This window comes from Peromyscus californicus, unplaced genomic scaffold (genome assembly GCF_007827085.1).
Source record: "Peromyscus californicus insignis strain IS unplaced genomic scaffold, ASM782708v3 Scaffold_8__1_contigs__length_139910024, whole genome shotgun sequence".
In the NCBI taxonomy this organism is placed as follows: domain Eukaryota; kingdom Metazoa; phylum Chordata; class Mammalia; order Rodentia; family Cricetidae; genus Peromyscus; species Peromyscus californicus.
In genome coordinates this window covers 9102387-9123527 of record NW_026294606.1, presented here as the reverse complement: position 1 = coordinate 9123527, position 21141 = coordinate 9102387, and the positions used below count along the sequence as shown (strand labels likewise).

Below are 21141 nucleotides of genomic sequence, written 5' to 3'. Positions count from 1 at the left end.
TGCAGTTTTCTGTGTCATTTTGTACAAAGGACTTGCATTTTCACAGATTTTGGTATGGGGTGTCCTAGTTGATAGTATAAGGCCTATTTTTGTACTAGAATTTGTTTGTGAATCAGTGTGTAGATACAAATGGGATAAAAAGTAACATATTGGGAATTTCCAAGGTTTTCATAATGAGAGATAATACCTTTATTTCATAAGCTCTTCTCTTTAGTGACACCATGTCTTCATGAGACTGTCTCAGTCCATGATGTGATGTCTTTCTTTCTTGATGGGCCCAAAACTTGGTTTGGTTCCCAGTGAGAGGGACAGAGAGAGAAGGGGTGTGAGGGATCTGTGTTTTTGAAGTAATCTGAGGGACATCTCGAAGGGCTCTTACTTGGTGCTGACACTGCCTCCTGCACAGTCTTCTGGTTTGTCTCCTCTGAACTTTGTTCTTGAGTTCCTCTTCCAGGAACCAGCTGCAGGGTCTTTTTAAAATGAACACCGGAGTTCAGCCTTCATTTGGCAAAGCTCTCCAATAGGACATCTTTGTACAGAATAAAATCTGAAATTATGGACTTTTTTTTTTTATGTCATTTCCTGCCAGTTATGACCTGTCTTCACTTTAGGAAAGTAACAGTGGCTTTCTTTGTTGTTTCAGTCACGTTTTTCTGCCCGTGGGCCTTGTGCTTGCTCCCTTCCTTTGTCTCTTCACAGCCTAACTTGAACTTTCAGACCCTGGCCTAGAGACGTCATCCTCATAACCAAAGCCAAGTTAGCTATTTGAATTCTCTGCCTAATACTGATTGATCATTATCTGAGCTCTTTTCCTGTGTTATTATTAGTGTTAATTATCAACTTGACAGGATTTGGAATCACCTCCAGGTACACTTGTGAGGGTTTATTTATTCTCTGTTCTTGCCTGTAAGGGATTATCTTGAGTAAGTTAATTGATTAAAGTGGGGAATTTGCCCACTGTGAATGGTGCCATTCCCTTGGCTGAGATTCCAGACTGAGCCAAGCTAAAGCCGTTCATTGCTGTCTGATTGCTGATTATAGTTGATGTGTGACCAGCTAGATAAGCTCTTGCTACCTTGACCTCCCCACCACAGTAGACTGGTTTTTTTGTTTTGTTTTGTTTTGTTTTTTGTTTTTGAGACAGGGTTTCTCCGTGTAGTTATGGAGCCTGTCCTGGATCTTGCACCATAGACCAGACTGGCCTCGAACTCAGAGATCTGCCTGCCTCTGCCTCCTGAGTGCTGGGATTAAAGGTGTTCGCTACCACTACCCAGCCTGACTGTATCTTGAATTTTGAGCCAGAATAATCCTGTCTCCCTTAAATTGCTTTTCTTGGGGTATTTATTTATCACAGCATCAAGAAAAGTGAGACAACTTTTTTTTTATTTGTTTGTGTCATCTCTTCCCATAAAAACCAGAGATCTTATACCTGACACATAGGAGATAATTATTAAATATTAGTTGAATAAATAAGGGGATTTCACAGAGAAAAGATATTTCTTAACCTCTGATCTCATGAGAGCTCTTCATTTGGGACTTTTATAAAGTCTTTTATAGACCCATCTATTTCTTTTCCTTTACAGAACTGTGAGAAACTGGGTGAGCTCTTGTTATGTGAGGCTCAGTGCTGTGGGGCTTTCCACCTGGAGTGCCTTGGCCTAACTGAGATGCCTCGAGGAAAATTTATCTGCAATGAGTGTCGCACAGGTAAAGTGGATAAAGTCTGCCATCTAATACAATCGGGATTTTCAGTTTTTTAGGAAAAGGGTATATTGAAAATGCCACTTTCTGACAACAGTGAACTTGTTGTTGCACATGTAGATGTAGGTACTATAAGGTCCTAACCCTCAGAAAATCTTACATGATAATAGAATTGCCTTATTGTCTTTATCATTCTGAAATGATCTCTGAATAAACTGATCCCAAGGTAAAGCTGTTTCTGCATATAAATAAAATAGTATGCAGTCATTTCTGTGTGACTCAAGTGTAGTAATGTCTTTGAGATTCATCTGTGTTAAAGGATGTATCAGAAGATCATCTTTCTTCCCATCCTTTCCACTCTCCTCTCCCTCTTCCTCACACCATAGTCTAGGCTTGCTTTGAACTCCTGGCACTCTTTCTGCCTTGGCCTTCTGAATGTTGGGATTGTAGGTGTAAGCCAACATTTCTGTGTAGCTCATTCTTTCTTAAAACACCTCTATTGAGGCCGGGCGGTGGTGGCGCACGCCTTTAATCCCATCACTCTGGGAGGCAGAGGCAGACGGACCTCCATGAGTTTGAGGCCAGCCTGGGCTACAGAGTGAGTTCCAGAAAAAGCTCCAAAGCTACACGGAGAAACCCTGTTTCAAAAAAAAACAAAAAACAAACAAACAAAAACAACTCTATTGAGGTATTGGCACATGTATTGAGGCAGATTAGGAACTTAAGGCCTGTATGGGCCTACATCATTAGATCCTTTTCCCCCCTTTTCCTTGAGACAGGGTTTCTCTATAACCCTGGAGTAGACTAGGCTGGCCTCAAACACAAAAAGAGCTGCCTGCCTCTACCTTCTAAATGCTGGGATTAAAGGCATGTGCCACCATATCCAGCAATATCCTTTTATTTTTAATGTGTTTATATCTGTGTGTGTGATTTTCTTTTGTTACTCTTAAAATTTATGAGTTTTGCATGCATGTATAGCTATGAATCATTTAAATACCTGATACATGAGTAGGCTAGAAAAAGGTATGAGATCCCCTGGAATTGGAATTTACAGATAGTTGTGAGCTACCATGTGGATGCTGAGAATTAAAATTATATGCTCTGGAAGAGCAACTGGTGCTCTTAACGGCTGAGTCATCTCTCTAATCCCATGAGATGCTATCTTTAAAAAAAAAAAAAAAAGGTATGTGTGGGGGGGTGGCAAGATGGCACAAGCTCTCTGTCACAGAGCCTGAAGACATGAGTTGTTGGTGATGATTGATGATGATGTGTGTGTGCTGGGTGAGGTGGTACACTCATGAGGCAGGTAGATATCTGAGTTTGAGGCTAGCCTGGTCTACATAGCTGGTTCCTGGCCAGTCAGAACCGCACAGTGAGACCCTGTATCAAAACAATAAAGTGTACAGTTTGATTTGTTGTAACGTTTGTATTCGTAAATATCTGAAAATGCCTGAGAAATCATAATTCAGTATAATTACTAATTACCAACATTGTTGCTTATATCATAGTTCATTATCCTAATCTTAGGAAAGACTTTTCATTGTTGAATAGTATTTAATTGTAGGTATTTACTACTTTATGGTTTAGGCCTTTAAAAATAAAGTTTATTTTCTTTACTCTTGGATGAATAAGTACCTTAGTAGAATGTATAAATTATGTGGTAGTATAGCTTGAATTACATCATTTTACATTCTCTGCTGTGGTTTCTTAGGGTCTGTTTATCCTTCATTGTCAGTACCTTTCATTTGATTGTGTTGGTAGCTGGATGGTAGAATCTCCTGTTTTAGTTTACTGATTTGCATTTACTAACTAGCAATGCTGAACACCTTTTTCATGTGCCTGTTTGCCACCTTCTATTCAAACCATCAGGACAGTGGAGACTATCTCTCTATGCCTCCCTAGCTGGCCTGGAACTCACTATATAGACTAGACTGGCCTCAAACTTAGAAATCCACCTGCCTCCTCTTCCTTGGAAGTGCTAGGAGTAAAGGGATGTTCCACTATGCCCTGCTTTTTTTTTTTTTTTTTTTTTTTTTTTTTTTTTTTTTTTTAATCTTCTGAATATAAGAGCTTTCTCAGATAGGCTTTTCAAAATATTCTCCCAGTCTGTATCTTAAATTTTGTTTTGGTTGTGATTTTAGATAGTTTCCTGTAGTGTTAACCCCACTGTGTATATATTTGAGGATGACCTTGAACCTACTGTACTCCTTTTTCTACTTCCTAAGTGCCAGGATTATATACCTAAGATATGACTTAGGATTTGTCTTTTAAATCAAAAAATACAATTTTTTTAAATCTTTTTTTTTAAGATTCATGTTTTATGTGTTTATGATTACATGTCAGGTATATGTGGATGCCCTCAGAGACCAGTAGAGGATTGTCAATCCCTAAGCTGGTGGTATAGGCCATTGTGAGCTACTCAATATGGGTGCTGGGAAAGAAACTCAGGTACTTTGGAGAGTAGCAAGTGCATTTAACTGCTGAACCATCTTTGCAACTCCATGTTAACAATTTTAAGAATTGTTAACTGACACATAGTTATTGTACATTATATGGGGTGCAGTGTGCTGATTCCACGTTATGGTTAGTTTAGGGTAATGAGCATACCTATCCCTTTAAACATCCATCATTTCTTTGTTGTGAAACCATTTGAATTCCCCTCATTTGGATCTTTTTTTTTTTTTTGAGACAGGGTTTTTCTCTGTGTTGTTTCGGTGCCTGTCCTGGAACTCACTCTGTACACCAGGCTGGCCTCAAACTCACAGAGATCTGCCTAACTCTGCCTCTGGAGTGCTGAGACTAAAGGCATGTGCCACCACCGCCCGGCAGGATCTTTTAAAAGTACAAATTAAAAATAACTTACTGTTACCCCCATTTTGTAGAAGAGTATTTTTTTTTCCTAATTATACCTTTATATTTTGTTGACTAACTTCAACCCAGTTCTCTGAGTCTCTGTAACTGCTATTAAATTCTCTACATTTGTAAGGGTATTGTTTTAATTTTTATTTTCCATATTATTGTGTATATGTATATATGATGTATGTGAGAGAACTCATACATGCTCTGGTAGGTGTATGTAGGTCTGAAGACAATTGATGCTATAACATTTTGTGCATTCTGGGGATCAAACTCAGGTCATTAGACTTACATAACAAGCAGTGTTACCCACTGAACCACCAATACATACCATTAAATATTAGGTAACAGAGAGAGAACTAAACCATGTTGTGTATTACAGATAAGGTTCACATATTCAGAGCCAGTTGGTGGTGATGCCTTCTTACAATCCCAAAACCTGGGAGACAGGCAGAGGTTTTACTAGCCTGGGATAGATACAGAGTGAAACCCTGACTCAAACAATTAAATACCAATCTAGACAAAAATACTTGATCATTCAAATTCCTGTATAATGTTCAGTCTTTCTGCTTTTTTGATTTTTGATTTGTTGAAGTATTGTTGCTTTGATATAGGTAGGATCTCACTATGTAGCCTTGAACTCTGTTGACCAGACTGTCCTGGAACTCCTACTGCTTCTGCCTCTCTAGTGCTAGGATTAAAGGTGTGGTCTTTGTCTTGAGTTTTGAAATGGGTTTCTGTAGCCCAGGCTGGCTTTGATTTACAAATAGCTCAGGGTAACCTTGAACTCCATGGTATCCTCTCACTCAGCTCCAGTGCTGGGGTTATAGGTATGAATTGTCATGCCTAGCTTTTCTTACCTGTTCCAGGTCAGGTTTAAAACCTCAGTCCATTGTGGGGACACACTCAGCACTCAGGAGTAAGAGAGAAGACTCTGTGGAATTCGTGGTCAATCCTTAAATATATAGTAAGCTTGAGTCCTGACAGGACTGTATAAAACCCTGCCTCAAAGAACACAAAACAATGAAAACTTAAGAAATAAGATCTCAAAAACCATCTACCCAGACAAAACAGTCGGAGACATTAGATTAGCTTTTTCCATTGCCTTAACCCCACTAACAGTAAACTCAAGGTTAAAACATGGACTTCAAGCACTGCGTCTCAATGATGAATGCCACATCCCATTTCTTTAGAGTCCTTGTTGTTATTGCATAATTGCTAGAACGCAGGCATGCAGACTAGCATCAGTCCTCCAAACAAAAGCTGTCTGTTGTAGCTAGAGTTTTCCTGCCTGGCCCACAGTCAGGACAAATCTCTCTCACCTGCCAGCCCCACAGCCACTCAGACCCAACCAAGTAAACACAGAGACTTATATTGGTTACAAACTGTATGGCCGTGGCAGGCTTCTTGCTAACTGTTCTTACAGCTTAAATTAATCCATTTCCATAAATCTATACCTTGCCACATGGCTCGTGGCTTACCGGCATCTTCACATGCTGTTTGTCATCATGGCGGCTGGCAGTGTCTCTCTGACTCAGCCTTCCACTTCCCAGCTTTATTCTCCTCCTTGTCCCGCCTACACTTTCTGCCTAGCCAATGGCCAATCAGTGTTTTATTTATTGACTAATTAGCAACACATTTGCCATACAGAACATCCCACAGCAGTCTGTCACTGTATGTGGTATATATATATATATTGTACATCAGTAGGTCTGAGCTTCCATCTGCTTCCACTCCCTTTCTCACTTAGTTTCAACCTTGTCTCTACAGTTATTTACAAGTCATTACAATAAATATACAAGTCCCTTGATATGACTGAACCTCCAGAGAAGACAATGTTGTAGAGAGGATGTGACTTGAGTACAACAATTCTGAATTAATTACTGTGCATTTTCTTAGATAGGTTGAATAAAGTCTAAATTAGCAAACTCTGAATTAATGAGTTTCAGGTCCCAAGAATCTCTGAGAAACAACCTCAGTGGAAAATTATTTCTCTTCAATCTTGTTGATCCCTGAACTGTGTTAATCCACTTTGATCTATCTATATCATACCTGCTCAGACTTTAACTAAGTTTAGGCGAGACAAAACTATGGTTGACCGTCCTTTATTGCATTAGCAGGTTCCAGGAGGAATTCCTCATCTCCTATCTCTCCGTGGTTGCCAAACAAAATACTGTGTCTTGTCCTGTTTTGTTCTGTGTTTAATACAGCTTCAGAATACATACCTTTAGCTACAGAAATTACATGAATGACATGGACTCCATTATCTCACTACCTTAACAATCAGTGTCCAGCTTGTCTTGAGGTCCGTGACACAGATGAGGCAGAAATAACCCGCACAATAATAAAGACCTGGAACGTGGAAGGATTCAAATATTATTTTAATCAACTATTTTTTTCTTGAATATTCAGTGGAGGTTCAGTCAAAAGAAAATAATGGTCATTAGGTTGTCCTACAAGATGAGTTCCTTCCACCTTTGCTTGTTGGAGTTTGGGAGTTTGATTTCCTCTAGGACTAAACAGTTTTGTTTGGAGGTAGCTTTTGAGGCTTTTGCCCATTTCCATGGGCAAAATGTTCAACACAATTGTGTAACCTAACCATGAACCCAACATCTCTTCAGACATCCTACAAATAAAATTCCTCTGATTCAGAAGGCCTGTAGTCAGAAATATGAACAGAGGACCTTTGAAAGCTGGCCTTCAACCTTAGGACCAAGCTTTCTTCCCCTCCACCAGAACATCGGCTCTAGGCCCATGACAGGAGTGAAAGAATCCTGCATGAGGTTGAGTTTTTCCCAGGTTACTGTCAGTGTAGAGAGATCCTGTAGCAAAGTTGGAAAGATTTATTCGGATAGGGTGGGGCGCCAAGAAGCCCTGGTTGTAATAGGTGAGGATGAAGAAAAGCGTGTTGTTTACCTGCACCTTTGCTTTCTGCCTGATTATGGATGGGATCTTTCTGAGAATGCTAAAATAGGGGAAACTAGAACAATAGAGTTAGGCCTGAATCTTGCACTGCCTTTTCTGATGATATTTCTGTACAGCAAGTGTAGAAAGCTGTTCTTGGAGATAAACAGTACAGCAATCATTTTTAATGAAAAACATTTAGAAATTACATTGGGCCATAATCTTTCCATCAAGCCCATGGAGTTGGTCATTTTGTTGTGTATGTAAGCATTTCTGGTCCTTCATCACCTCCTCTGAGCTTGATCACATGCTTTTGCTGACTCCTTAATAGCAATACAGAATGAGATGATAAACTGTTCTGTGGGTTTCTTTTTCCTGCCATGTCTTAGTTTTGTGTGTCTCACGCCAGTCTCCCGTGGTCAGGTGGTCACTCCACCATCCTCTTCTTTGCCTGCTGTTTCTGCTACTCTCCACTGCTGTGGTCTGCTCTTGCTGCTTGATAGACTATCCATAACTAGGGATGGGGGAGGGGGAAGGAGGGATAGTATAACAAAAAAGCAGCAGATGTCTGACTGCTGCCGTTCCTGAGGCACAGTCCTTCCTGTGCTCTGTGGACGGTCTCCCTTCCCGCTTTGTCCTCCTAGTCCTGCCCTTTCCTTACAGTCCCTCCTCTCACTCTGCCTTTCCCGGGAAGCCATTATAGCCGCCAGTGCTGACACTTAGTTCTTTATGTATATTTTATTTTTAATTCTTTTTATGTATATTTTAAATAATTTATTGAACTTTTATTTTATGTGCATTGGTGTGAAAGTATCAGGTTCTCTGGAACTGGAGTTACAGACAGTTGTGAGCTGCCATGTGGATGCTGGACATTGAACCCAGGTCCCCAGGAAGAACAGCCAGTGCTCTTGACCACTGAGCCATCTCTCCAGCCCCTCTTTATATGTATTTTGTATGTTATTCCTTTGCTAATGTACAGTTTACAAACCATTTCTCCTGTTGGTTAGGTTGTCTCTTCCCTATGTTCACTGTTTCTTCTTAGGTATTTGGGGTTTTTGTTTTTGTCCTTTTTGTTTGTTTTGTTTCTGAGACAGTCATTTTGTAGCCCAACCTGTTCCTACCTACAATCTTTCCTCAGCCTTCCAAATGCTAAGATTATAGGTATAAGCCACTATGACTAGCTTTTTTTACTGTGTTCAAATCTGATTTGCTTATGTTTTGTCTTTTCTCTGGTGTTAGGGTCACATCTAAAATGTCCTTACCCTGACCAATCAGTATACGGTATTTCCTATTGTGGTGGTCTCTTCACCCTTATCATCTTGTTTCTCCTCTGTTTTTTTTTTTGTTTTTTTGTTTTCTCTTGCTTTCTTGTTGTTCTTGAGTTGGCAATTTACTGTGGAGTCCAGGCTGATCTTGAACTCATGCCTTCCTCATCTTCTGTGTGCTGCTCTCTATCAATTATATTAGTTGTCACCGTCTTTTGGCAGAGTCTTTTAGAGTGTTGGTTTGTTTGTGGTCCTGGGGGTAAACTCTTTGTGCATAATAGACCAGCTCTACCACTGAGCTATGTCCATCTGTCTTAGGAGATATGATCTCAGGCTGGCTGTAAAATTCTCAAAGACCCTCATCATTGTTGGTATTACAAGCATACACCATTATTTCTGGCTCAGAATTTGATGAAGTCTAGTTTGTCAACTTCTAAAAGATTTTTATTTTATGTGTATGAGCATTTTGCCTGCCTGTATGTATGTATGTACACCACCTGCATGCCTGGTGACCTCAAAAGCTAGAAGAGGATATTGGTTCCCCTGGAATTGGAGTTACAGATGGTTGTGAGATGCCATATGGGTGCTGGCATCTGTCTTCTGAAAGAGAAACCAGTATGCTCTTAACCACTGAGGCGTCTCTGGGTCCCTAGTTTATCAACTTTTATTTGTATTATTTTGTTGTATTTAAGAAATACAGAGCCGGGCGGTGGTGGCGCACGCCTTTAATCCCAGCACTCGGGAGGCAGAGCCAGGCGGATCTCTGTGAGTTCAAGGCCAGCCTGGTCTCCAAAGCGAGTTCCAGGAAAGGCGCAAAGCTACACAGAGAAACCCTGTCTCGAAAAACCAAAAAAAAAAAAAGAAATACAGCTTAACTCGGTGGCACTTTTTTCCCACTAGTATATCTTCTGTGGTTTTAATAGTTTCTGTCTGCATATTTATATGTATAATCTATTTTAAAGTAACTTGTGTGTGTGATTTGAAGTATAGTGAAACTTCTATTTTTATTTTTTCCAGGCCTCTAAGTTAGATTCAGAGTGAGTTAGACTCAGAGTCTTATGCAGGCTAGGCAAACAGTATATCACAGAACTGTCATGTAAACCTATCTTTTTTTTTTTAGAGATATTTTACCTGCTCTTAGACAACAAAATAAGATGTTATTTCTTTACCTGGTTGCTCTCCCTGTTTTACTGTAACAGGGTGATCATCTCATTGCTTAGATTGCTCTAGTTGAACAATAGCAGGTCTGTAGTATCCACTTGTTTCTTTACAAATACATAGTTTACATTTTTTCTTAGATTTTATTATGATCTCCGTATTTATAGATGGGTATTTTAGTTAAATGAGCTTCTATTTTATGGCAGATGTCAAGGTTCATGCTCAAGTTTGCTTTTCAGTACTGGCCTTTTCCCTTCCTCTTCATTTTATGGTACTGTATCTCCAAAGCAGTGTCTCTCTTTCTCCCCCTTCCCACTTCTCTTTCTTTCCTTAAGTTTTCATTTAAATAATGGTAGAACAAAAAGTAAAGGGTTTGCGTGTGTTCTGTTCAGAAGGTGGCGCAGTCAGTAAAATGATTATCATACCAACATAAGGACCTGCGTTTGGATCCCCAGGGTCCATGTAAAAAGTCAGGTATGGCTGTGTGTGTCTGTAATCCCAGCCACTGGGAGGCAGAGACAGGCAGCTTCCTGGAGCTCACTATCTAGCCACATCGTTTCAAAAAGTAAGGGGGGTAGGGCTAGGCCTTGGTGCTCTTTCATAGAACCCGAGTTCATTGCCCTGCAACCAAATTGGGTAGAACACAACTGCCTGTAACTCAGGTTCCAGGGGATCCAACATCCTCTTGTGCCTCATGCCAAATAAATACATCTTTTAAAAAATAAAAGGTAGAGGCTGGGCAGTGTTAGCTCACGCCTTTAACCCCAGCACTTGAAAGGCAGAGGCAGGGATAGCTCTGTGAGTTTGAGGCCAGCCTGGTCTACAAAGCAAGTTCCAGAGCTGTTACACAGAGAAACCCTGTATCAAAAATAGACAAATAAATATAAAAGGTAGAGAGTGACTGAGGAAGACATTCCGTGTCAACCTTAACCTCCTCTTACAAACATGTACACACACAAAGAATCTGTAAGTGCTCATTGAAGTCTTCTAACAGAACTTTCAAAAGAGAATCCAATAGATTTTCAAGAGTTATAGTAACTCCTGGGTTCATTTTCAGATTTTTTCCATTTGTCTCAAAGGTATTTAAAAGAAGTGGGGGGGGGGGGGCATAGAGATGGCTCAGACTGCTCTGCTCTTCCCAGAGGTCCTGAGTTCAATTCCCAGCCATCTGCAATGAGATCTGGTGCCCTCTTCTGGCATGCAGGCAGAATACATAATAAATAAAATTTTTTTAAAAAAAGATCAAAACTGACTGATAGTTATAATTGTTAGCTTGACACAACACAATGTAGAATTATCTGAGAAGGGGTAAGAAGTGTGCTGAACGCAGTGGTACAAGCCTTTAATCCTAGTACTTGAGAGGTAGAGAGAAATACGCAGATCTCTTGAGTTCGAGTCTCAGAATTCCCCAGAAAGCTTCACAAAAATTGTCTAAATCTGCTTGGCCTGTGGGCATGTCTATAGGAAACTGCCTTAAGGAAATTGACTTGGCAAAACCTAGTCTAAAAGTGCATCCCATACATTCATTCTCTCTACTCCTGACTGGGTAGCACTAGCTGCTTCAAGTTGCTGCCACCTTGACATCGTGAAGTGATAGACCATAATCTGAAATTGTAAGCAAAAATAAATTCTTGCTTTGTCAGGAGATTTTATCACACAAACCAGGAATAAGACTTGAGAGCAAACACTTACACCCACTGGGATGTCCGGCCAACCCCTTGTTCCTGTGTTTTCTGTATCACCTACAATGTAGTTAGATCTAAAGGCTGGATTTGATCACAATTGAGTTTCTCCTTTGACAGGAATGCTTTGTAGACAATATAATACACACCCTGTTACATCATACAATAAGCACATATCAGATCAGATTCCCCCCTTTAAAGGTACTAAAGTTGTTCATTTATTAGGGTCAGATTTTGTCAGTTTGGTTCAGTAAAGTTCTTCACTAACTTAGACCTAATGGCTTAGATAGATTAGCTTAGGTAGATTCCTGTAATACTAACTTGTTTCCTCTTTCCTTTCCCAGGAATCCATACCTGTTTTGTATGTAAGCAGAGTGGGGAAGATGTAAAAAGGTGCCTTCTGCCCTTATGTGGAAAGTTTTACCATGAAGAATGTGTCCAGAAGTACCCACCAACTGTCATGCAGAACAAGGGCTTCAGGTGCCCCCTCCACATCTGTATAACTTGCCATGCTGCTAATCCAGCCAATGTATCCGCTTCTAAAGGTAGTTTTTGTTGTTGTGGTTTTGGTTTTGTTGTTGTTGCTGCTATTTTTTGTTTTTTTGAGACAGGGTTTCTCTGTTTAGCTTTGGTGCCTGTCCTAGAACTCACTCTGTAGACCAGACTGGCCTCGAACTCACAGAGATCCACCTGCCTCTTCCTCATGAGTGCTGGGATTAAAGGTGTGCACCACCACCGCCTGGATGTTGTTGTTTTTTAATATAAACCAATCTAATTATAAGACTTCGGTTGCTTTGGAAATATTTATTTTCAAGTGCAATCTGAAGCATCTCTTCATAGACTCCTGCTTGTCAATTTGGTAAAGTAACATCATTGTAGCCTAATAGAGTAATGAATTTCACTGATAGCATGTTGTGTTCTGTGGGATTTCTAGCTGGTAGTTTAAAATATTTAGATATCTCGGGAGATTTTGTTTGAAAACATCTTCTCTTCAGTGCATTTTATATCCCCTTTTAATTGTTGCTGCTATATAGATTGATTTCAGTAGTTTGATACTGGTTTTTAGTTGCTGAGGTATATTAGGAGAGCCATGTGGGAAACAAGCAAGCATCGTAGAATACTAGGCAAACATTAATACCACTGTTCCATTCCTTTTTTTTTTTTTAATCTTTTGGTTTTTATGACAAGGTTTCTCTGTGTAGCTTGACTGTCCTGGAACGCCCTCTGTAGACCAGGCTGGCCTCTGAGCTCACCTGCCTCTGCCTCATGAATCTATTCCTTTCCATTTTGACTTATTTGAGGCATTAGAGGACTCAAGGCAGTTATCTGGATGGTGGTCTCCTTGCTGAGGCAGGTGTATTTACAATTGTGCAGTCCTACTCCCACTGTGGACTAGCACAGAGCTTCCCTCTTTTTTTTTTTTTTAAAGATTTATTTATTTATTTATTATGTACACAGAAGAGGGTGCCAGATCTCATTACAGATGGTTGTGAGCCACCATGTGGGTGCTGGGAATTGAACTCAGGACTTCTGGAAGAACAGTCGGTGCTCTTAACCTCTGAGCCATCTCTCCAGCCCTTTTTTTGTTTGTTTGTTTTGTTTTTGTTTGTTTGTTTGTTTTTGGAGACAGGGTTTCTCTGTGTAGTTTTGGTACCTGTCCTGGATATCACTCTGTAGCCCAGGCTGGCCTCAAACTCACACATCCGCCTGGCTCTGCCACCCAGTGCTGGAATTAAAGGCGTGCGCCACCAACCGCCCGGCTCCTCTTACTCTTAATAGTGGAATACATGTATAAGAGCCATGTTTTTAGGTAGTCATTCTCTCTGCTGACAAATAACTTACATAATGCACTTTGTTTCCATATGTAACCTTTTTCTCTTGCTCCTCCCCCGTTTCTCTGCTGTCCATATATGTAGGTCGTCTGATGCGCTGTGTCCGCTGTCCTGTGGCATACCATGCTAATGACTTTTGTCTTGCTGCTGGGTCAAAAATCCTTGCATCTAATAGTATCATCTGCCCTAATCACTTCACCCCTAGGCGGGGTTGCCGAAATCATGAGCATGTTAATGTTAGCTGGTGTTTTGTGTGCTCAGAAGGTAAGATATGACTTCTGATTTTATGAGGGGTTTCAAAGGAATTGTCCAATGTTTTATATTTTATGTGTTTTGGGGTGAATATGTGGACAATTTATAGGAGATGGTTCTCTCCTTCTACCATATGGGTCCTGGATATCAAGCTCAGGTCTTCAAACTTGGCCCATCTCTCTGACTCTGAAAATAAGATCTCTTCAGTCAACCTTTCTTGGCTACACTGATGTACTATAGAATCCCTAGGATCTGCTTGTCTCAGCTACCCAGTGCTGGGTGTACAGCCTGGCTTTCCTTGGGTACTGGGAATCCTTACTTAGGGTCCTCATACTTAAATAGCAAGCCCATTATGACCACTGAGACATCTATCCAGTCCCTTATGTATCCTCTTTAATTTATAATACATGAGGCTGGACTATAACTCAGTTGGCATAGTACTTGCCTAGCCTAGCATGCCCAAAGCATTAGATTTTATATACATTGATGTGGTATGCACCTTTAATCTTTTCAGTGTATGTCTGTATATCACATGAATGCAGTGCCAGAGAAGGCCAGAAGATGGTGTCAGATCCCCTAGAATTAGAGTTACAGAAGGTTGTTAGTAACCATGTGGTTGCTGGGGGTTCAAACCCTGGTCCTCTGCTAGAGCAGCCCATGCTTTGAATCCCAACTGAGCCGTCTTTCCAACTCCTGAAGAAAGTTCTTATTTTATTTTATATATGTATATTTATTTTTATGACAGGGTCTGTGTATAGGCTTGGCTGTCCTGGAACTTGCTTTGTAGACCAAACTAACCTCAAACTCACAGAGATCCACATGCTTCTGCCTCCAATGTGCCTCTATTAAAGGCAGTTAATACCATGCCCACCCTGAAAAAAAAGTTTCTAGAACAATATAGAAAACAGTACAGGCTAGGAAAGAAGTTCATTCATATATGTTAAGAAACAAGTCCAAATATCACCTAAAATTCTCTCATTGTGCTAAGTCTCTAACCACACTTTATTTAAAAACAATTTTAATAAGAGTGTGGTGACAAATGGAAACTAAGTTATGAACCAGGAAACTCAGGTAACTATTCAGTAGGGATGCCAAGCACCCTGCTTAGAAGTGCTTCATCTGTGACTCCCCTCTGGCAACAAAGCAAATAATATAACTATGTGACTGAAACTGCGAAGTTCTGAAGAGTTAGTGTTAAGAGGGGAAAAAGAGTGGAAAGACCCAACCATGTGGAGGTGCTATTTATGTGTCAGGCACTCTGCGTGATGTGTTGACTGTGCTCTAAAGAGTGACTATTCATTATAAAATGTTGCTATTAGGAAAATTAGATCTCAGTAAGGATAGTGAATTCCTGAAGTGGTATGGTCTTAGAGCTTAAAGCCCCTTCCTGTCACCAGCTGAATCCAGTTTTAGTGTTGCAGGGATGGTTGAGTTGGTAAAGTCCCAGCCACACAAGCATGACAACCAGAGTTCAGATTCCCTTGCTCTTGTAAAACAAGAGGTACATTGCTATAACATGACATACTGTTAGGGCAGAGACAGAGAGATAACTTGAGTTCATTGGCTAGCCAACCAGCCTAGCAGAATGGATGAGCTCCAGGTTCAGTAAGAGATCTTGTAACAAAAAATAAGGTAGAAGATGATCAAGGAAGACATCTAACACCAACCTCTGACCTCCACATGCGTGCAAACACACAAACATGTACCATACACAAGACTTAATTGTGCTTTTTTTATACTGTGGTTTCTATTTGCTATAAATAGTCTTAGGAGAAAATGTTTATATTGATATTTATGCACATAAATTTTGTTTACTTTTCACCTCATTGCCATAACTAATTTTGCTAGTAAAATGTACTATTATCTGAATATGAAAAATTTTGATATGAGCTGGGAGCTCAGGAATATTAGAACGGGCATATTAGCCGGGCGGTGGTGGCGCACGCCTTTAATCCCAGCACTCGGGAGGCAGAGCCAGGCGGATCTCTGTGAGTTCGAGGCCAGCCTGGGCTACCAAGTGAGTTCCAGGAAAGGCGCAAAGCTACACAGAGAAACCCTGTCTCGAAAAACCAAAAAAAAAAAAAAAAAGAACGGGCATATTGTTACAGAAAGTCTTTCTGCATGTGTTTCACTAAGCCCTTGACTAGAGTTACAAATAATTGACTAGGAGCTGAGCAAAAGCTATTTCTGCTGGGACTTTATATATAACCTTGTGGTCTAAATGCCAGTTTTTTATTCCTGTAGGAGGCAGCCTTCTGTGCTGTGATTCCTGCCCTGCTGCTTTTCATCGTGAGTGCCTAAACATTGATATTCCTGAAGGAAATTGGTATTGCAATGACTGCAAGGCAGGCAAAAAACCACACTACAGGGAGATTGTCTGGGTAAAGGTTGGTCGATACAGGTGAGTGAGCATGACAGAGAACGGCAGTCTGTTCTTTATCATGCTCTGTTTCTTGGGTTATGGTAGATAGACATCCTGCCTCTGGTTCCAGTCACTTAACCCAGCTAAAATGAACGATTTCAATATATAACAGGGCACACTATGGTTATATATTTTATGAATTACTAGCTGTATGTGGTATTATACCCTGTGTTCCCAGCAATTTGGAGCCTGAGGAAGGACGATCACAAGGTCATGACCAGTTCTGGCTATATAGCAAGACTCTGTATCAAAACAAGTTAAAAAAAAAAAAAAAAAAGGACTTCTAGAGAAAAGTTTGAAGGTTATTAACCCAAAGAAATGATAGATATTAAAAGATGGAAATACTAATTATCTTGGTTAGATAATTACTGGGACTTTCTTTTTTAGTTTTTGCTTTGAGTTAAGGTATTAACTATGTAGCCCTGGCTGACCTCAACTTGATCTCCAACTTGATATGTAAACCAGGCTGGCCTGAAACTGCCTCTGCTTCCTGAGTTTAAATCTCTCCTGGGATTAAAAATGTGCCACCTAGTCCAGCGGAAGTTTCTTCTTTAAAGTCCTAATTGTCTGGTATACTACTACTGTTGATACCCTTAATGATGAGCATTAGTTTCCCATTTTTCATTGTCACGTTTTCATTTCTCCTGTTATAATTAATTTTAATAAATTTAATTGTGTATATGTCTAAATGTGGATATGTGTATATGAGTACAAGTGCCCTTTGAGACCAGAAGCATGGAATTCTATGGAACCTAATATACAGATGGTTGTGAGCCGCCTGACATGGGTGCTGGGAATGGAACAAAGTCCTGTAGAATAGCAGCATGGGCTCTTAGTCTGATTTTCATTTCATTGTTGAAAATTCTTCAGTGAACATTATAAATATTCATGTATCATAAATATTTTCTCACAGTAAAATAACTGATTCTAAGAAATTATTTATATGTTTGTGAGTGAGCTTCTGGGACATTCTGCTTGATGTGAATTAGTGAAAAAAGTACTTGATCTGCAAGGAGGAGGAGGACTAGTGTTCTGAACCTAGCACTTCGATAAATGTGAGGCAGGTCTGGTAGCCGGTCTGTAGTCTCAGAGCTTGGGAGGCAAAGGTAAGGATCCCGGGGTAAACTGGCTAGCTAGACTAGAGAGAACTAGTGAACTGCAGCTTCAGCTTGAGAACCTGCCTCAGTACACAGAGTGGACAGTAGTAACTCGGGAGGACGTTTGGTGTTCCCTTCGTGCATGTATACAGTGCGTGCACTCCGTATCAACACACATGCAGAGGGAAAGGGAAACGGAAGTAGGTTGTTTCCCCAGTGCCTTTGCGGCCTCATAGAGGTTCCTTCTCTTATGTGTACCTTTCCAGGTGGTGGCCAGCTGAGATCTGCCATCCTCGAGCTGTTCCCTCTAACATTGATAAAATGAGACATGACGTGGGAGAGTTCCCTGTTCTCTTCTTTGGATCTAATGACTATCTATGGACTCATCAGGCCCGAGTCTTTCCTTACATGGAAGGAGATGTAAGCAGCAAGGATAAGATGGGGAAAGGAGTTGATGGAACATATAAAAAAGGTAATTTTACCCTTACTATTCCTCAGGCAGGCAGAGACTTCTATAGCTGAGTGTCTGCTCTGTGTTCAAGTTCATATGATGGTTCAGAGTGTCTGAAGTATTGTGATGCCTGCTTGTAATCCCAGGTCTTGAGGCTAAGGCAGAAGAATTGCAGGGTCAAGGTACCCTGCATTACATAGTGAGTTCCAGGATGATGTTTTCACAAGTTATAAAGGCAATTAAAATTGCAGAGAAGTAAAGATTTTTAATAAACTGGTTTAGCATTGAAGACAATAATGTCTGCTGAGGCTAAGATATATCCCCTGGTATTAGCACAACTAAGTCAATTTTGAGCCTTGTCTTTCCCTTAAGATATAATTGGGGGTGGGGGGGAGGGGGTAATCTTTGAATAGCTTTCTGGATAAAGTAAATCTGCAAGGCACGTGGTGTTCCCTCAGTGAAAAACACCTTCTTCCTGTAGTTATCCTTTGAAAGGCAGTATATTTATTGTTAAAGGGATATTGAAGCTTAAGAATTGCCTGCATGGTGAGGAGGAAAGGGATTTTAAAACTGATGCCTAGCTAGGTGGTGATAGTGCACACCTTTAATCTCAGTGCTCAGGAGGCAGAGGCAGACAGATCTCTTGAGTTCCAGGATAGCCTGGGCTACACAGAGAAACAGTTTTGAAAAATAAATCTGATGCTTTCTAGCAATATAATTCTAGAGACCTATGTTCTTTAAATTAGAACAGAATATTAGCTTATCAAATGTTTGTTTACCCTGCATTCTTAGATCTGTGAGTATATCCCTTTTTGCCGTATGGTTTCTGTGAAAAAAACCTGGACTTCTGGTACTAATACTACAGGGGCTTGAATATTGAGTCTTGTCGTCTCAGATAGTGACTACACCACCACCTTTGTCGGCGCTAAACTGGCTGTCATTGAGGCCAGAAGACAAGACAAAGTATAGGAAAGGCCCTGTGTCTGAGCCTGTTAAAGTTTTGGTATATTCGTCATTATATCTATCTAGACCAAGGGCTGGCTAAATACTTTGCCCTCTAGGAATATGTCTTTTGTGGGAGAGTCTAACATAGGTATTGACAATCAAAATGTCATCCTGTGATTGTTGAAGGAGACGTGCATCGAATGCTAAACAAAAAGCCTAGGTAGTCTGGGATTTGAAGTTTTGAAGTCAGGTATTTTTACCAAGGGATGCTTTGAAGAGAGAACCATAGTAATAGTTAACATTTATTATTGTCCAGGCCTATGCAATGTTTCCTGTTTTAAGTTTTTTGTTTTTTGTTTTTTGTTTTTTTCAAGACAGGGTATCTCTGTGTAGCTTTGCACCTTTCCTGGATCTCGCTCTGTAGACCAGGCTGGCCTCGAACTCACAGAGATCCGCCTGCCTCTGCCTCCCGAGTGCTGGGATTAAAGGCGTATGCCACCACCGCCCGGCTCCTGTTTTAAGTTTTACAGCAACCCTATGAGTAGATAGCATCCTGATTTTGCAGGTAAAGAATTGGCCATCTAAAAGTTAAATTATTTGAAACTGGATTTGGTGACTCACGCTTTTATCCCAGCACTGGGGAGGCAGAGGCAGGCGGATCTCTGAGTTGGAAGCCAGCCAGGGCAGTTACACAGAGAAAGCTTGTCTCAAAAAACTGGGGGTGGGGTGGGGGGGTGGACGAGTTACATTATTGGCCTAAGGTCTCTGTGCTGCTCAGTGAGTTGTGCAGGAGGGTTTTGGCTGTGGTGATTAGACTGAAATTCCAATTTTTTTCTTTTTTCTTCCTTGCTTTTGAGACAGGCTCTCAATGTAGGTTATACGATGAGAGCCTATATCTGGAATGATGAATGAAAATAGTTTGGGTAGTTCTAAGAAGAGAAGATTAACCCGGGTGGTGGTGGCACACACCTTTAATCCCAGCACTTGGGAGGCAGAGCCAGGAGGATCTCCGTGAGTTCAAGGCCTGCCTGGTCTACAGAGTGAGATCCAGGACAGGCTCCAAAACTACACAGAGAAACCCTGTCTTTAAAAATAAAAAATAAAAAGGAAGAAGAAAAGATTAAACTATAATAGGGAATTGTGAGCGGAACAGGATAAACACTGAAGACAAGGCAGGAGATGCATAAGAATCACAAGGTATTCAATATTGGTCAGAGGAGAGAATTTCTTCCTTTTTTGGGGATGGGGGTGGATTGAGACAGGGTTTCTCTGTGTAGCTTTGGAGCCTGTCCTGGAACTCACTCTGTAGACCAGGCTGGCCTCGAACTCACAGAGATATGCCTGGCTCTGCCTCCCGAGTGTTGGGATTAAAGATGTGCGTCACCGCTGCTACCACCACCACCACCACCACCTAGAGGAGAGAATTTCTTTAAAGAAGTAACAGAAAAGCTACAAAAAGGAGCTTTGAGGGGGAAAGATTAAAATTCTCAGTTTTATCCTGGTTGAAGAACAATGAATTAAAAGTTTATGTTGAGAAAACTTGGGGGTCAGATTTGTTGGATTTTTTAGGTATTGCAATCTAAGGATTATGAAAGCCCTGGGTAAATTTAGATTAGCTAGAAAGATCTGCTTGTTGTTGGAACCCATGGTGAAATTTACAGAATGAGTATTAAGAGAGTAGACCCTACAAGGAAAGGAGAACTTCATCTTTGAAATTCTTCAGAAGTGTAGCAGGCACATTGCCCATGGCACCTAGGAAATTGTGCTTCAGGAAGCAGCACAATTGTTTTATTTTGCTCTGACTGTAGCAGTGTGTATTTTATATTTGTTGATGGGTTGTTATTTTATCTTAATGTTATATCTGAATACTTTGGAGACTTACATGACCATTTAAAATTGATGATAATGGTTTTGGTTTTTCATGTAATTGTAATGTTGATCTATTGTTGCTAGGACATGGATTTTCTTCTTTCCTTTTTTTGTGGGGACGGGGTGTCTCGAGACAGAGTTTCTCAGTGTAGCCCTGGCTGTCCTAAAACTCACTTTTTAGACCAGGCTAACCTCAAACTCACAGAGATCCGCCTGCCTCTGCCTTCTGAATGCTGGGATTAAAGGTGTACACCACACTGCCTGGCAAGACATGGGTTTTTCTTTAGCTTAAAAGGGGAGATAGAGTAAAATAAGTGTACCCAGTTTTTGTTTTTTGTTAAGTGATTTTGTTTTGTCTCCTCAGCTCTTCAGGAAGCTGCAGCAAGGTTTGAAGAGTTAAAGGCCCAAAAAGAGCTGAGACAGCTGCAGGAAGATCGAAAGAATGACAAGAAGCCACCACCTTATAAACATATAAAGGTGAGGGGACCCGTCTTGGGAGGCTATGTAGTAGAGTGACACTGTATGGCTCCTTTCTTTTCCTTGCTCATGGTAAACATTTAAAAATTGCTTTGAGAGTTGAGAGCATAAAAATAGAAAAATTAATTCATTGTCATTTCCAGCACAATCGTGGGAGTTCTCTCCTTGTCAGACTTGGCAATAAGCTTCCATGCCCGCTCAACCATCTCACTGTCCCTCTTCAGGATTAC

At 40.6% G+C, this 21141-nt stretch overlaps 1 protein-coding gene across 13 annotated transcripts in view; it reads left to right on the top strand.

The window, feature by feature from the left end:
• The window catches only part of Nsd1 (nuclear receptor binding SET domain protein 1), a 112191-nt gene that overhangs the window by 71405 nt on the left and 19645 nt on the right, over positions 1-21141 (top strand). For 12 of the 13 annotated variants that reach the window (XM_052729467.1, XM_052729473.1, XM_052729465.1 and 9 more), the window contains 6 exons: positions 1584-1707; positions 11911-12111; positions 13483-13662; positions 15895-16051; positions 17436-17641; positions 20799-20911. In XM_052729467.1, the coding sequence (XP_052585427.1) occupies positions 1584-1707; positions 11911-12111; positions 13483-13662; positions 15895-16051; positions 17436-17641; positions 20799-20911 (981 nt within the window). Of the gene's footprint in view, positions 1-1583; positions 1708-11910; positions 12112-13482; positions 13663-15894; positions 16056-17435; positions 17642-20798; positions 20912-21141 lie in introns of those variants that run through there. The other variant, XM_052729475.1, reaches the window with a different exon arrangement.